The sequence below is a fragment of the Amblyomma maculatum genome, chromosome 8, assembly GCF_055883805.1.
Source record: "Amblyomma maculatum isolate TAMU_Amacu chromosome 8, ASM5588380v1, whole genome shotgun sequence".
In the NCBI taxonomy this organism is placed as follows: domain Eukaryota; kingdom Metazoa; phylum Arthropoda; class Arachnida; order Ixodida; family Ixodidae; genus Amblyomma; species Amblyomma maculatum.
In genome coordinates this window covers 118706494-118724095 of record NC_139351.1, presented here as the reverse complement: position 1 = coordinate 118724095, position 17602 = coordinate 118706494, and the positions used below count along the sequence as shown (strand labels likewise).

Sequence of the window (17602 nt, the reverse complement as noted above, 5' to 3'; positions counted from 1 at the left end):
GACATACTCACCACTGTACACTCGTACGCTATCGGATTATGTGAAATACCGACATAGATATAAAACGTAACTTTAACCAAGCCGTACGAACGTGCCTGCCAACTCGGTCATGTCACGTGGTCTCGTGACGTCACACAACCTTCTACCCAAGCAATGTCCCCTAACAGATGCACGCTCGCTAGATAGAACCCTTGTAGTCACGACCATCAGAGGCGCTCTATAGGCTGCCAACACAACTGAAGTCTGCAGTGACCGCCACCACATACAATTCATCCGCGACTGAAGGTACTTCGCGGTAAAAACGTTTCCGGTTACCTGAAAAGATAAGCATCAGACCAGATTACTATCTCAAGAAATTCGATGCATCGGGCTTCCTTGGTATAGACGAAGTTCAAAAATTGATTTTGTTTACAGTTTAGCAGAGTAATCGAAGGTTGGCTGGTTTGGTTTGTGGAGTTTAACATCCCAAAGCGACTCAGGCTATGAGAGACGCCGTAGTGGAGGGCTACGGAGTAATTTAGACCACCTGGGGTTCTTTAACGTGCACTGACACGCACAGCACACGGACGCCACTCCGTTTCGCCTCCATCGAAACGCAGCCGCCGAGGCCGGGATTCGATCCCGCTTCCTTGGGCACAATAGCCGAGCGCCATAACCACTGCGCCACCCCGGCGGGGCAGAGTAATCGAATTTCAAAACCTGACTTTGTTTAAAGTTCAGAAGAGTAACACAGACACACCGCACACTATATTACCCGCAGTTTGCGGTTTTTTTTTCTTTACATAAAGTTGTATCCTACATAGAATTTTTTTATTTGAGATTCCTACTCTTCCGCAGCGAGGAGATGCTGAAGGAAAATACGAGGACTAACTCAGAAAGACAGACAGGGCAGGTGTTCCAAAATTTACTCGGAGCAAGGACGGAAGGAAGGGAACCTTAAATTTTGTTGGTTCTTTATCGTTTACTCCTGTATCTGAAGGATACTGTCACGTGGATCACGACAGGCGTATAAATATGGTGTAAATGCCGTTCTCTGCTCGTAATGATTGCTCGCGTGGTATAATTTCGAAGCCAATCTGCTCCCCTGCCTTCGTCATTTCGCCTTCCCTGACTCCGCTATGCTAACTGAGCAATGAATAAATGAAGCTGGTTTTAATGAGACAGCAATGGAACCCTTGACGAAAAAAAGTATTCGGCGGCGGTCATAAATATTTTCGGTGATCGACAGGAAGGAAGTGACGGAACCAGACCGGAAGTGACTCTATTCCAAAGTGCCTTCATTCAGTCCGTACTACACTCTAGACATATCTGAGGAAACATAACCACACCCTAGATTAGCGAAATATGTGTCTGGTAGTGTACAGACACATATAGTGTGCAGACAGAATTACACAAAACTCAGTGTAAAGCATAACCAGCTTCCAGCGCTATTATTTAGACAATAGATAACGTATTTTGATGTCCATATGACTTTCTTTCTGTTTCCTCACGGTTAGTTACTGTGATCCGCGAATTATTGCAGTCGACTTCCGACATTTCTTGAACCGGTTCCCGGGCTCCTCAGCCGCCTTTTTATTATTCGAAGTTCGAAAGTTCTTCCACTGCAGTGTGAGCACCGTCTCCATCGAAGCGATATGCACTGGCCCGAGCTCGAAGGCATCGAAAGGAAGCAAGGGCATTCGACTGCTCTTACTCACACAAATACGCACAATTGTGCGAGCGCACCGGCAAACGCGCACGAATCTAACCCGCAGAGTAGAAACGACTAGCGCCGAGCGCAGAGTGGCGAATGCGCGGAAGACGGACTAGGAGCGTGGCGGCGGAAGAACGGCAGAAATGTGCAAGGCCAGCGAAGAACGAGGGAAGAGCGGACGAAATGAAAGAAAGAGGGGGAAGCCCCCCACTGAAAAGATTCCCGAGAGCGCTCTTTCGGTCTCCTCCGATATATTGATTCCGGTCCCGGCACGACTTGGCAAGCGCTCAAAAAAACACTCGCGCACACGGACGCGCGCAAAGAATGGAACAAAGAAAGAAATATAGCCAGAAGAAAACAGGAGGTACAAAGCGCGAGAAAGAAAAAAGTAATATGTTTGGAATCAAAATAGGTTCAAGCGACCCCTTTCACCTCCCCCCCCCCCCCCCCCCTCCGATCCTCCTTAACTTCCTCCTCCTTCCCTGGCCATCCGGAAGAATAAATGTGTAGAGCAAGAAAGGATGTGAAGCGACATTGCACGAAAGGACCCGCTCAATAAGTTTCAAGGTCGAAATGGTCTCGACTGCGGCGACATCTCCCGTTGTTCGTCGCAACGTCTGGAATGATGGCATTTGTGTTAATACTGTGACTGAAATGGGAACTGGCTTCTATGTCGTGTCAGAAGCTGAAGCCGAATAACAAAAGCAATGTTTTATACTGAACGCATCCAGAGAGAAAAACAGAGAGAGACAGAGCAGTAAAATGAATAAATGAAACGGCCACACACGATTACGTGGATTGCCAAACAAGCGAGACTTGAAGGTATGCACGATATGGGACGTTCAAAGGTCAAGAACCGGAACGAGCATTAACGACCGCAGACGCGGGCCATTTCGCTTTGGAAAAACTATTTCGCAAGGCACTTTCTCGTTGTCAACACAAATGAGTAGAGGCCACAGCGACTTTGTGTTGTCAAGTCCTCTATTATTATGGATGTCCGAAACTTTCTCGTTCAAAGGCATCGCCCGAGTAAACAAGCCCCAGATATAAAAACTTGTGAAGAACTGTCACGTCTTTTCAGTCGCGCATATCGCATGCCACCAATACGTATAGCATGCAAATCGCCACCACGAGTCCCGAAAACACGATGAAACACAACTGTATCCCAAGGCAGACTTATTTTCTCGCGTAAAATCTGAAGGGAAAACGTTCGCATTATGATAGAGAGAGAGAAAGATAAGCCGGCCGAAAGATAAGATAAAAAACGATAAGCCGGCGGAATACAGGCATTTTTTTTTTTTTGTGCGCGTCCCGAGTTCGGAATGTTGAGGTCATGTAATTTGTAGATCCATTATATCAATGGGAATTAATTTCTTTGCAGCTGCACATAAAGACCGTTTCACATAAGGGCAGCTTCACACGAGGAGTGGTCGCTCCATGAATCGCACCTCTTCTTGCGCGCATCGTCGCCGCACGCGTCTCCGCAAAAGCCAGTTTGACGTCACGAAGTGACGCAGGCCAGCTCTTGCCTCTTTCTGCGACGCCAGCGCTTCCTAGGGAGCCAAGCGTAAACTGCGCACAGAAGCGGGTTTTTCAAACGCGATCCTTCCAATATTTCTGCAGCCGTCAGTTACGCACCAAAGCTGCTCTTCGCGTTCTGCCGGCACCAATAGACTGCATTTAAAGTCCCGTTCCGAGCCAATAAAAAGAAAAGGAGCCCCACACAGTAAGTGGGAGTGCTGCATTCACCACTGCAAACATGCACTCGCGGCTCTTCGATTACACCTTATCATTGCACGTAACTCTTTCGATACTGCACGTGACCAAAAACATTTCATCTCCGAGTGCAACGATAACGTATCCACGCCGATATTTAATGCGGTTTCTGCAGCCCTGTTTACATGGACCAGACTCCAGGGGTCGAGTTGAGGGAAAAAGTTGAATCGACTGGGCCCTACCGGGTTTACATGAACTCGACACGACGAGCAGCGATTACGGCGGCGCGTCACGTCGAGACGAACTAGCAGACGGCCCCCAATTACGGTTTTTTTTTTTTTGCCAGCACATTCCTCCAATATCCCCTACCCCTCGCGTTTTCTATACTGTTCTCCTCTCCCACTGTTCCCCAACTCAACACGACCGCGTTCACATGCTCCTTGCCGCGGGGTCGAGAGAAGAGAGTCAACTCATCCCTTGCGACAGAGTTAACTCGACTCGACCCTACCCAACAGCGTTTACGTCATCCTGTAACCGGTTTTCGACCGGATAGCTCAACTCAACCCGTCATTGTCGGGTTCATGTATACAACGCTTGTAAACCTGTCTTGTGACACCAGCTTCACTTCTTCAGACGACACATACCCCAAGCAGGCATGCTGCAGGCTGCCTTACGTCGCGTACCCCACACTAATGACAACCACATCGTCTAGATCAGCAGGTTAGACATGCCAGCGGATCTTCACCGTTATGACGTCTCGACATGCGCCTAGACGTCCTGCAGATGTCCAGGTCAGGCATTGAAATGCTGGTAAAATAGCATGCACAAGGGAGGCAAAGGAGCCTTTTCTTAAAGTTCAATGAGTTTTTTTTTTTCCACTCACAGTCCTTGGGCTCCTTGAGGGGCGGCATGTCCGCCGACGTGGTAGCCTGGTTGGACGCCGTGGTGTTGTTGCTGGTCGCGGGCGGCGTGCAGGGTGCTGACTGCGGAAAGGGCGGACTCAACCCGTTCCCTCGGACAGGGGCCCCAGCAGCCGGTGGCTGCTTGTCCTTATCCTTCTGCTGCTGAGGCTGCTGGCTCTGAGAGGCGGCGTGTCCACCGGCACCGCCCCCCTGTGGAGTGGCGGGTGCGCTGGCGCTTTTGGGACCCGCGGGCGCCTGCTGCTGGCCGTCGAAGGCGTCGTACAATGTTACCGCCACCACCTCCACGGGTCCTGCAAAGCCGAAAGGGAATATACATATCAGTCGCAAAAAGAGAGAGAGAAAAAAAAAACGAGTGCTTGTACATATTTCAGACGAGTTCTTAGAGAGAGAAATAGAGCTCTTAAAAGAAGTATGGCCGAAATGACACTCGACGAGTAGGGAATGGGGAGATGGGAGGAGGCGGGAGGAGAAGAGTGCCGTAAATGGTAAAAGAAAAACTTAAGGAATGTAAAGTGCTTACGCTGTAACAACGGTGCAAGAAGGGCGGACACAACAGAAACGAAAAGAGACGGGCAAGCGCAGGTCCTGGCCATTTGCTCAGCTCTTTGAGTCACGCTCTTTAAATCAGTGAAATTTCACCAACTGCCGGTGTTATGTTAAGTGCTTGCGTTCCACTATTCAACGCACCGAACTCGGTGAAAGTGCTGCACCAATAGCAACGGGCGCATGGTGATGTGCGATGACATGTGATAAGTTACGCGATCGCGCGTCCGATCGTCCGGTAGCGCTCTGTTAAACATTTTTCCGCAAAAATAATCATTTGTTCTGAAATTTCTGTCTGGACATTATAATTTGTTAAGCCAGCTATATTAGCGTTTTTCAGAACTCCAATGTATTGATTATGGAGGAAGGAACAGGGACGGGATCTGATACGCTTTGTTGGTGGCAAAGAACGCGGAGCACATGGTACCACGTGTTCACCGTGGCATTAAGAAATAAGGCCGTAGAGAAGGTAGAGGCAGCAAAGCCTTCATTGTACGGGCCATAAACTTTGTTGTTTGCATGCATGTACGATTGACGAGCCTGAAGCCAACTAGCATATAGCGATTCAATAGTGAGTCACCGAAACTTGTTTTCGCCGGACGGGCAGCTTGCTTTTGTTGTCACAACCACCCCTGCTTCAGCGCACTATTCAAATTAAACGTGTTTAGAGCGTAAGCTCTGCAACTCCCATGCTAACCTTCAAGGTCATATGGCTCCGAACATTTGACCTTGAAATCTCGCGCTGTGCAGCAAATATCGTTGTCTTCATTGCCATGCCTAGGCACTGTGCAGCAAGAGTTCAAGGACAAATGATCGGCATGGCAATGAAGACAATGATGTTCGCTGCACAGCGCTAGAGTTCAAGGTCAAATGTTCGGAGTCAGATGACCTTGAGGTCTGGCACGACAGCACTATGCTATCACCAGAGCCAATTACGCCTAGCGTAAAACTGCAACATACTCGTGCTGTGCAGTGAAAATAGTCGTCTTCGTGAAATTCCATCTCCGTCGTTCCTTCATTTAACCAGGACAAATACGCAATACACATACGCCATCTGGGCAAGTGCGGTCGAGGTCCGCGATCGTAGTGTCAGGCTAATACACCAGTCGGCGTGAGGTAGAAGAAGCCACTGTAGTCAAAGACAGAGACTCCAGCCATTCCACCAGACGGGCGGCCGACAACATCGAAAGACGAGAAGCCAGACCAGCTCGTTGCCGAGAAGCTTACCAACCGAAGGAGTGTGCCAAAGTCGAAGTGGCAGCAGCGACTGCGGCTGCGGCCGATGGCTTACGCTCGTGAACGTTATCCATTTACATATGGTACATGTTTTGTAATGCCTGCACGGGCTTTAATGTTTGTAAATTGAAATATAATGAGCAAAATTATTTCCGTATTCTTCCTTGCTAAAGACTCCTGGGGTGAGTGCACACATTTCTCGACTGATTCCTTATCTGGGCGATCAAGGCTAAAGATTCGAGGCACTGAGAAGATAGCCTCTTGCCATGACAAGATCGCTTCATTTAAAATAGAATTCTTTCCTAGTGCCTGTGCAACAGTGGGCACAGCAAAACTCTTATTTGTATCACTTCATAATAATATATGTTTGTTATTTATACCATACCTTAAAATCTACAAAACAACTACTTCCAGCAATAATAACAGGTTACTAGGCGCCCTATGGCAGTCCATGGTCAATCGAGATTGATATGAAGGTCCTTCATGAATGCATGAATGCAATCCGATAACTCCTTACAATCCTGTTATTGAATAAACTAGTGAGGCTTAATTCGTTCACGTTTATTTCTCTCTAACTGCAAAAGCCCTGAACCTGAACCGCGCTATGTAAATGCGAAAGGAAGGCGCGAAAATAATACAAGCGCCCCACGGTATACTGAATTTCATTCGAGTTTCTCAATCCCGCGCCAGGTCTAAAGTCCATCGCGTAGTTTCGCGCTCCGCTGATAGGCGGCGCTAGGAGCTCTTAGCAGGCTTTCAGAGCGTCCTGGTTTCTTTTACTCTCCTTCAACAAGGCGGCGCCACTATCCTTCCAATCCAAATATGAGTACCATTACCTGTCGGAAAAAACTACAGAACATTTCCTGATGTTGCGATTAAATTTCTGTGCGGTTTTTGACGGGAAACCTGTTGTGACAACAGAAAATGCTGTAGTAACATCATAAACTTCTGTAGTTACAACAGAAAAGTGCTACAGAACTACAGACAACAGAAATATACTACAGAAAAACTATAACTACAGAAAAGTACTACAGAACTACAGAAAAATGTGATGGTTACGACAAAACGACAGGTTATTTTGTCGTGTTTTTGTCAAAATTCTGTAGTTTTTTTTTCGACTGGGACACCCAAACCGCAGTGGAAACAAAGAAAACAAGATAAAGTGCCGATATTTCAGATCAGCCAAGTGCGTTTCCTCTGATCGCAAAGCGAACGCATAATGGTGTAAGAATCTGTGTTTAATGAGAACATATTTTTTTATTTTAATATTTTAGCGGGCCACTTCTGGAGCCTCGTGGTACGTGCAGACGGCGGCGACTTATGCTATCGTCTTTACCTATAATTCGAGGTAAATCTAACCTCCCACCAATGACGGCTGGTCCTTCCACTAGAAACACGTGGTCACCTAACCTGTCCTTATCGTCACTGACATGCGAACGATTCTGTTTTTGCGAAAGGAGCCAAATGCAGAAACCGAAACTAGGTTAAATTTTACTGCAATGGCAAGCCCGCCCATTTATTTTATATAAGAAGAAAAAAAAAAAAAAGCGGTCACGGGGGCACTCATGTACTACGATTCGAATTTACTTAGCGGATTTTTATTGTGAAGCACAGCAGTGCTCCTTCAGATAAGAATAATTTTCAGGCATTATTGTAGTAAATGGGGCTTGATTTATTTATTTATTTATTTTCGATACCCTCAAGCGTCGCGGCATTACTGAGAGGGGAGTGGGCAAGCAAACAACGCAAGAAAATGTTTTTTGCTAAAGGCGGCTCAACAGCGTAGTTAAAATGTAGTAACATGCAATATTCCAAGCAGTCAACGAAATGCAGAGAGAAAAAAAAAGTACAGAAACAACAATTATTGCGGTAGAATAAAGATTTAGGAACCAAAGTAGGCAACATTTACAGTGTCACGTCGAAAATGGCCAAATCGACAGTTTGCACTTTGATATTGATTGTATTTTTTTATATCTTTTAGTACACGACAACTTAAAGCTACTCTAACTTACTGGTAAAAACATATATTCCGTAATGTCGAATACCGCTGCGGTTTTCGCGGCTAATAAATTCTAGGGTTCTTTTGGCGCTACTAGGCAAAAAGTCTTTCAGGTATAGCCCTTCGACGCGCACACACTGATTTACAAACCAATCCTCTATTTCCTTCATTTTAAACACAACTTGCCTCAACTGCCCGGACAAATTGGTAATCATTTATTATACTCCGAATAGTCCGAGGGTCTCCCATACGAGGATTATACAGAAAACAGGAAGTGGCGCACGAACATCAGCGAGCATCACGCAGTTTTCGGTACCCACGTATAAGAGGTACGGCGATAAAAACAACTATAGTTATTCAGGAAGCCCATTAACCTCGTATAAGGAATCAGTGTCCAGACAACAGATAACTGGCTCCCTCCATTCTGTCCTCTCTTCCCTCCTCCGCTACAGTCGCCCTCTCTCATGATAGGCGTGTCTCTCACGTCACCTTCCTTCGTCACATTTCCCGAATGCCAAGAACCCTCCGCGACCTCTCGCTCTGCATCTTCAAGCGCGCACTAGCAACATGCGCAGTATTTCGGTTCCTGACAACTATTACTTTGATAATGCAGTTGAAAGTACGGAAGACGAGAACCACGGTAAATTGCTTCTAGCAAGCAAACAAACAGAACGGCACAACATGGCGACAGGATGAACGATGATTTAATGTCTGGCCTAGCGCGAGGGCTCCTCTCACGCCACTGCCGATCTTCTTCGCAACACTTCCCGGGGCCACCGAGCGATCGTCCCGATCGGTTCGCTTGAAGTTGATGGTGGCGTGACGGTGAGAATGTTCAAGGAATGACAGAAGTTTATGACTTGTTTGCCACCACGATGTCTGATGCGTGGGTGATCCGCCTTCCCAGGAGCTGTCAACCATCCGTCACCAGAGTCCATGGGACCAATGGCTCGAGGTCACGCCGGGCGGCTTGGGCGGGGTTTGCGTATTCGTGTCCATCGGCTCCTTCGGGTCATTCAGGTCTTTCGGGCCCTTCGTCTCGGTTCTGGTTGGTTTGTCTGTTCTCCTTGTCTTCAGGTCCGGGCTGGGGGCTGGGAGGTGGTAGTTGGTCAGGTCTGAGCTTGAAGGGCTGAGGCGAAGCTGCTAGGCGATGTGCCTGGGCCCTCGGTCGATGGTCCCGGCTTAAGATGGCGTCGATGCTCCAAGGCGAGGATGGTGATGACGTACGCCGCACCTCCAACCAAAATGTTACGTGGTGGCAAGCAAAGGGAACGACACAACATGGCGACAGGATGAACGATGATATAATGTCTGGCCTAGCGCAAGGCCTCCTCTTGCGCCACTGCCGATCTTCTTCGCAACAATATATACAGGTGCGCTCAATTGGATTGCTGCGGAATAAATGTGATATTTTATATGAATCTTAGCCTTTTCTGACTCTGTTCCAATCTTGATTTCGTTGTCTTTCATTCTCCGAACGTTTTTGATTAACTTTTGCTAAGTCATTCTTACTAATTTTCATTTTTCCTGAGTCATCCTTAGTTCGACCTGTTTCACCTGTCTCTTACCTGTCACCTCTTCCCTACGTGTCAACCACCTTTAGTGGTTGGCGGATGGAAAGAGGAGAAATCCTCCCAACAACGCCACCTATGATGTTTGGCAGGTAGAGGCTTCGCATAGAAGCTGACGGCGGACAGTTCTAGACTTCGTGTCACTCCTCAGTGCTCACGCATTCGCAGTAAAATCCGTCTGACAGCTCTTCTTTGCGGCAGGACAAACGAAAAACGATTAAGAATTTACGCTTTTGAAAACGTTTTTTTTTTTTTTTTAACATTTTCGCCCTCGTCCGAATGCTTCCTTTCAATACTTTCAACTTTAATAGCCTTCCGTCACTACAAGTTCCCGCAGCCTGAATCTTACCCCATCTTCATACTGCACCGCAGAGGCGTTCAAATACAAGTTCTTTCCTCTGAACACTGAACTCCGGAATTCGCTGCCTGGAAAAGTCCGCTTACTACTCATGGAACAGTTTCTGGCAGCCGTTGCTCGTTAGTTAACTTTGATTATCTTTGTTTCATGTGTTTTTGTATATTATTCATGACATTTTTCTCTTTCTAGCCAGTCTTACGATAGCCTCACCAAAGCTGCAGCACGTGTAAACAAACAAACAAACAAACAAACAAACAAACAAACAAACAAACAGACAGACAGACAGACAGACAGACAGACAGACAGACAGACAGACAGACAGACAGACAGACAGACAGACAGACAGACAGACAGACAGACAGACAGACAGACAGACAGACAGACAGACAGACAGACAGACAGACAGACAGACAGACAGACAGACAGACAGACAGACAGACAGACAGACAGACAGACAGACAGACAGACAGACAGACAGACAAACAGACAAACAAACAAACAAACAAACAAACAAACACATTAATTAGTTTCGCCACAAACATTGGCTCTCTTTATGTCGTTTTTATTTCTTTTTATGTCTCGTTAAAGTTACCCACGACGTTGATTAGAACGCCTGGGTGGACACTGCCGTCGAGTTTTGTACGCTGATGTCAACTTTCTCAACAAACTGGTCATAGAATATTTTGCTTTGTTACGGTCTGACGTAACCACATCGTCACGGCCATGACCCACATTCGACCAGGGAGTGAGGGCTGAGGAGAAAGATGGATCGTACTTACAACATCCCGCGGTCTCATTACCGGCGTTCATTACAAAGGCGAGAAAAAAACAAGAAAAATGTGAGACACGAATAAAATTAACGCGTGCAGGTAACAACTCATTTTTTCATGTAGCTGTCGTGACAGGATGCATGGCGGTCAGGAATTGTCTTTCACAAAGCACAGTTCCGAGATACCGTCTCGACATCGCCGCTACGTTGCGACTGTCCTTGCCAATTAGCGATAAGCCAGAGCAGCGAGGATACGGACAAGAGAACGTCCACCCTCTCTGCTCCCAAACCAGTCATTATACAACAGGATGCTCGCAACGGAGAGACAGAGAGATAGAGGGCAGGGAGAGATCGCCATAACTGCACATCTCCCTTGAACTAAAGCGTTAATACTCTACTAGTACACCACGCTACACCGTATAATGCGATGCCGCACCATGCCACTGTTTAGGAAGAAGCACAAAATACGTAGGCTAGAAGGAAAGCCTAGGATATCCTACGTTTTTATTTTTCGAGTTGTCGTCTTTAGCGCCTTTTAGTGAACAACAGATAGCCACCAGCTATAGGCCAACCAACTTCGCTTCTACAACACGATTCCATATCCTCAATATTGCATTTTTGTTGGTTACCAGCCAGTGAATAAGTTGTCGCTTTTTATTATTATAATTAATAGGCGGCGAAAAGGGGTAAAGCTCTGCTGCCCATTTCAGCTTCACCGGCGACTGAGACACGCATTGGCCGGACTTTGCGCACGGCTTGTGGTTACGCTACTATGCCTAAAGGCATGCCGGCTCAAACCCTAAATGGCCAGTCAAGACAGCAGGAAAAATAACATCTCACAGTACGGTTACACTGGCACCAAGCGAAAATCAGCGGCAGCCGCTGAGTGTTTTTCATTCCGTGGCACACTGAGAAACGCCACGAATGTGTGTGTGTAGTTTAGAGTATTATTTTTAGTTTTAAAAGACATTCGTTCTTCCACCAGAAATCCTCATCAGTGCTTATCCTCATACATGCCATCCGGCGCAGAGGTCGCTTTACTTTCCCTCCCTCTCCCATGCTCACCAGACTCAAGCACAGATGTTCCGCCTAAAGTCCCTTGATCATTATCAAGGGGCTTTATTTCCGTCTGGCGACGCTGGCGCTGCTGCTACTGCTCACTCACTCACTCACTCACTCACTCACTCACTCACTCACTCACTAATTCACTCACTCACTCACTCACTCACTCACTAACTCACTCACTCACTAACTCACTCACTCACTCACTAACTCACTCACTCACTCACTCACTCACTCACTAACTCACTCACTCACTAACTCACTCACTCACTCACTCACTCACTCACTAACTCACTCACTCACTCACTCACTAACTCACTCACTCACTCACTCACTCACTCACTAACTCACTCACTCACTCACTAACTCACTCACTCACTCACTCACTCACTAACTCACTCACTCACTCACTCACTAACTCACTAACTCACTCACTCACTCACTCACTCACTCACTCACTCACTCACTCACTCACTCACTCACTCACTCACTCTCTCTATCATTCCCGCCGCCTCTTGGCGAGAAAAATCAGTTCTCTCGGAGCGAAAATGTTTCTATCGCCTCCAGCGACGTGGTACGCAAAGCTCGCATATTTCCAACTGAGGCTTCCCGCGTCGAGGGTGCCGTGCATCAATTTCGCATTCAACAAAACGCTGGACAAGTACTTTCGAAGCTTGCCCAATCGCACATTGATTCTATTTCGATGCAGAACAAGGAGCTCTCAGCATCGATTGAATTTCAAAAGTTGCCTTCCTCGCAACCAGTTGCCTTCCTCGCAACAATGTATTTCTTTAAATCAACCTGCAGCCTCCCTTTAACCGGCTACTGCAGATAGCGAGTGCGTGCTATAGCTACGTTATCACTATCAATGCTTCGATCAGGGCGTGCCCTATAGGTATCACTCTTGCGGGTTAGATTAAGCACAGCGAAACCAGTTTTGGTTTTTTTTTTTTTTTTTTTTGCTTGCTTCCTTATACACAAAGGCTGGAGCTCGCCCTCATGAGGTTTTACAAATATCGACGCAGTCACTCTCGCTAGAGTCTACGTGTGTAGCTGCACTGTGAGCGAATAGTAACGAAAGCTCTACGACAATGTACACAGGTCGAAAACTGGCCAACTAGCGACGAGGAGGCGCAGCGCGACAGACGACACGAGAAGGGTGGAGGACAAAGACACTGTTATACTGTGCCTTTCATCTCCACGTTGATCTCGCGTCGGTTTTCTTTCTGAGGCTGCAGTGTTATCGCATAGGAATATGAAAACAAAACAGAAAAGCAATTTATAAGAAAATGTACGGAGGTATGCCTAAAGAGAAAGACGAACCCGTATGTCTGGTGTAGTGTACATTGTACAAAAAATCGCACACTTATAGGTGCATTTCGTTTTTAGAACTTACACTTTCAAGACAGGGTATATTGAAGTACTGATGCACCTTTTAATGGGCGCAGTGCTGCTTGCTGCAACCATTAAAAGGGTACCTCAATACCTCAAGGCACCCTTTTCTGGAAGGTGTGAGTTATAGACAGGCAAGGGTGCGTTTTGCTTACATTGTATGCAATTTAAGAAAATCACATGAAAGAAACATATTCAGTGTTTTTCGTGCTCCATAACAGAGAGGACGCTTATATGGACAGCCAATGAGTGCGCTGAGACAGTTCTCACTGGTTGCTCCCCTCTGTCTGTGGCATTTCTAATTATTCATTTATTCATCCTGTTGCCCGTATATGCTAATGCTCGTCACAGGGAGAGCAACAAATACAAATGCACATTCGACTATAAAACTACATACAAGAAAACTAAGTCAGAACTTTCCGGACCCGCTTCACGCAAAATCGTTTCCATCGCGTCTCAGATCATTTTTCACAGTATTGCTTAATAATTTTTCATTTTACCACCATTACAAAAAAAAAGTTAAATTTCAACTGCACTCGTCAAAACAAAGATGTTTGGAAGTTGAGACCAATTAAAATCTTTGAAAACTTCACAGTCATTTTAAGGCAAGGCATCGAGTTTCAATCGGATAACCAACGCTCCAGCTTCACTCATTTTCGCAGTCTGACCCATGTCTCTGCATCCGCGACTCTCCCGTTATTACAAGATCCCTTTGTAACTTGCTCGTACCAATTCGATTCTCTAAGATATTTCTCGGTCTCCATTAAATTGGAGACGAGGCTTCAAGCACATAAAACCCGCAATCTGCCAACGGGGAAAGCGAAGCCAACAGAATCAAAAGAGCGACGAAGAAGGAAGGAAAACTGAAAGAAAGAAAGCAAAGAGAAGAACTTCACTACGGTCGATCAGCAATTTCCATTTCTGCGCACATATTTCATCGCTTCGCCAGAAAGGCTGCACGTTTAAAGCACGGAAATGCCCCTCTCCCTCTTCGCGGCCACCCTGCCTTCTATGCCTGCTGATATGCTTCCTTTGGCCGCAGAGTCTTTCTCATCGCCCGCCATGAGAATGGGCAAAAATTGGAAGCGGACGAGTGAATAAGGGGAGTGAATACAGACGAGGGAATAAGGAGTGAATAAGGAATAAAGAGTGAATAAGGATGAAAGGCTGGCCCAGACACCGGCTCCATTCCCACGACAGGAAAAAGGTAAAAAGAGATCAACATTTCTTGTGTCATTCGGGATGTTCTTTCTTAGAAACCGAACCTTTATACCCGTATCCATAAGGACATAAGGTATGCTGGGTACCCGACCCTTTCGTTTTTAATTTACATGGCGCGAGCGCCGGCTGTCCATCGCGTACAAGAAAAAAAAAAAGAAAAAAGAAAGAAAGAAAGGTGAAAAGATCTTTCGATACCTCCCACAGCACAAGAGGTATTACGCGATCGAGCGACCCTACCAGAACCGGACCGACTAAAAGGGCAACAAGAACACACAGAAAACTGGGGCAGAAATAGAAAGAAAGTTGGGGAGAAGAGGGAATGACCGAAAGAAGGCAGATAACAGGGTCGTCGCCAGGCGAAAAGTAACTCTATTGATTTCGCCCGATGGTTCGTTCGGGGCCCGTCAGATGAACAAACCGTGCTGCTGAAAGAGAGCGGAGGCGGGCGCAGCTATATACGAGCACCTTTCCCTCTAAATTTTCCTCCTCCCCACCTGCCTTCGGTCCGTGCGCGTCACACCTACACCTGTGCCCCAATAATCGAAAGCGAACCGGGGGACATTTTCAGTCACCGCTCTCTTCTTCTCGTCACTTTCTCTCTATCGTTATTTTTGGAGGGAACTTCCCGTGCCACACGCCTAATTCCAGGCACTGCAATAGCAGCTGCAACTGACGTCGTCAGGAATAAGGTGCAGGGTCTTCGGCAACATGCATTGGCGAGTTAGAGCGAATCGCAGACATACTAACCTATAGCCTCATACCGGAACCAGCCGGGTGCCAGTTACGCATGCGCAGTAGACGGATGAGAACGCGTACTTGCTACTGCTCATGCGCAGTTTGTAACCAGCTGTTCCGTTATTGCAGGCTTACATAGCGAGAATTCACAGCTAATTAGCGTGGTCTTGTCCAAATACGCTCACTAGCATTTAGAAATCGTCGAGCACAATACCAATTCAGCCAATCAAGTTCTAGGGTATTTGCGCCGTAACCTATCACTAGCTCCCCCTCCCATTAAGCTTCTTGCTTATATAACTTTCATACGTCCTAAACTTGATTACGCATGTGCTGCATATGATCCCCACTATACTAACCTAATCACCACGCTCGAAGCAGTCCAAAACCGCGCCGCCAGATTCATTTGCTCAGACTACTCTCGCTATACTAGCGTTACAGCACTAAAATCTCAGCTTAATCTCCCAACACTGGCCTGTCGGCGTAAAATCGCCCGTCTTTCGCTGTATCATAAATTTTATCACACTTCCGATCATGAAACTGCCCCGATAACACGCGCTCATCGCTTTTCTCGTCATAGTCACCCTAACGCCGTCTACCCTGAACGGGCCCGCACCGAAACATATAAAATGTCATTTTTTCTTCGAACAGCCAATGACTGGAATGACCTTCCATCCGAAGTGGCGGCCATCATCAATCGTGTTCTATTCAAAACCGCCATTGAAGACCATCTGTGTTCGTATTAACTTTTTGTTTGCCCACCCCTCATGTAATGTCCCCTGTGGACCCTTGAGGAAACAATAAATAAATAATAACAATACGCTAATCACCATGATACTTTTCTCGTTTCGGATCAAAACTGGTACGTGTCTGTGGCTGTCCGTAGAGTTTCATCATAACGGAGACTTGATTTCGTATACGCGTCCCGCTGGCCCGGTTCACGTCCGCGTTAGCGATACAAACCTAAACGCTTTGTTAAAGCGATCTGCGACTGGGGCATCCGCTGCCCCACCACATCTGATTACACAGCAAGCTTCCTCAACCACGCCGTCCCGTGATTGGCAGAGGCCGGCTGCTATGCAGCTTCCCCAAGGCTGCACGGTTTCTGTAGAGGCACACACTAAGTCGGAGGGCAAGTTGTACAAAGAAGGGATTGCATTGAGAAGGCGTATGGCGGCGTGGTCAGCGTTGCAGGGTCCGAAGGGCTTTATTTCGCGTCGGCGAAATCGAATTGGGAGAGGAGGTCGGTTATATACCTGGCCGCGGAAACGACAGCACACCTCAATCTATAATGGAGGGGCGAGGTGAGCGAGGAGGAAGGAATGAAGCGAGATAAAAGAAAGAGCGCTTTGCAATAATTCCGCGTGTCCAGCAGAAGGTTGCACGGTAGAAGGAAATAGCTGCAGTCATGGCCTATTGACAGCTTCCTCGCGGCAGTAAAAAGAAAAAGAAAAAAAGAACCGAGCAGCGCGAACTGGCTTTCTTATTTCGCACGGGTTTGCAAAACCCGATGACCGATCGTTCGCGACGCGATCGATTACACGCCATCGTTGTTTCTGCATACTCATTTGCGCACTTCGAAGGAGACAGTGAAGAGTTTTAGCGCAATGCACGAGCCTGGACTCTCGGCACGGTATGCTCGTGCGCACTTGGCAGCTAGTGTTTGCGGTATACGACAGCGTTATGCTAAAGCTCTCGAATGTGGTGCTTTCTGAGGCACCAACTAGAGTACGGAATTAAAGAAATGTTCACAGGGAAATGTGAAAACGTGTCCATATGTCGTTGCTGAGCTGTGAAATAAGTGCACATGACACCAAAAAGTCTAAGACGTACAATGCACTCATCCTATAGCAGTGCAGTTGAGCAGTTGTTCTCTGTGACAGCTGGTTCTTGCAGGTGATGGTCGCTGTACAGCTTTTCAAGCACGACGCTTCACGGTGTTTCTCCATAATTAAGCGAAGGAATGATGGTACGCTGGTCATTATAAAGAGTGGATTCTCCGCTGAAGGCTACTTTAGTAAGTATTCCACTAAGCTTGCATATAAATAAGAATAAGTTTGCTATAAATAGCTCGCCCATTAATGAAAATGATGACTTTGTAAGGTATAATAGCTTTTTTATTTTGCTGCAAACGTATCCTGGCAACGCCATCATAGTAAGAATAAGAGGGGATAGTTAATAGTCTGGTTGTTGTCTAATATCAAAAGTTTTGTGACGCTGTATATTCTGGCTTAAGAGTGCTAAGATATGATTTAGATTTTTGCCTTTATTCCGGATCGCCGAAGAAGCCGGGTCTACTGTGGTTAAATATTATAATTAAAAATGTTACCCAACCCCCCAGTTTTATCAAGTGCAAGTTCTTCTCGAAACTTGGATTTCCAAACTTC

General features: G+C 46.7%; 1 protein-coding gene across 1 annotated transcript in view; it reads right to left on the bottom strand.

The window, feature by feature from the left end:
- Pka-C1 (Protein kinase, cAMP-dependent, catalytic subunit 1) overlaps positions 1 to 17602 on the bottom strand; it is a 410566-nt gene that overhangs the window by 165806 nt on the left and 227158 nt on the right. The window contains exon 3 of the mRNA XM_084577414.1: positions 4293 to 4622. Coding sequence (XP_084433540.1) covers positions 4293 to 4622 — 330 coding nt within the window. The remainder of the gene's footprint in view (positions 1 to 4292; positions 4623 to 17602) is intronic.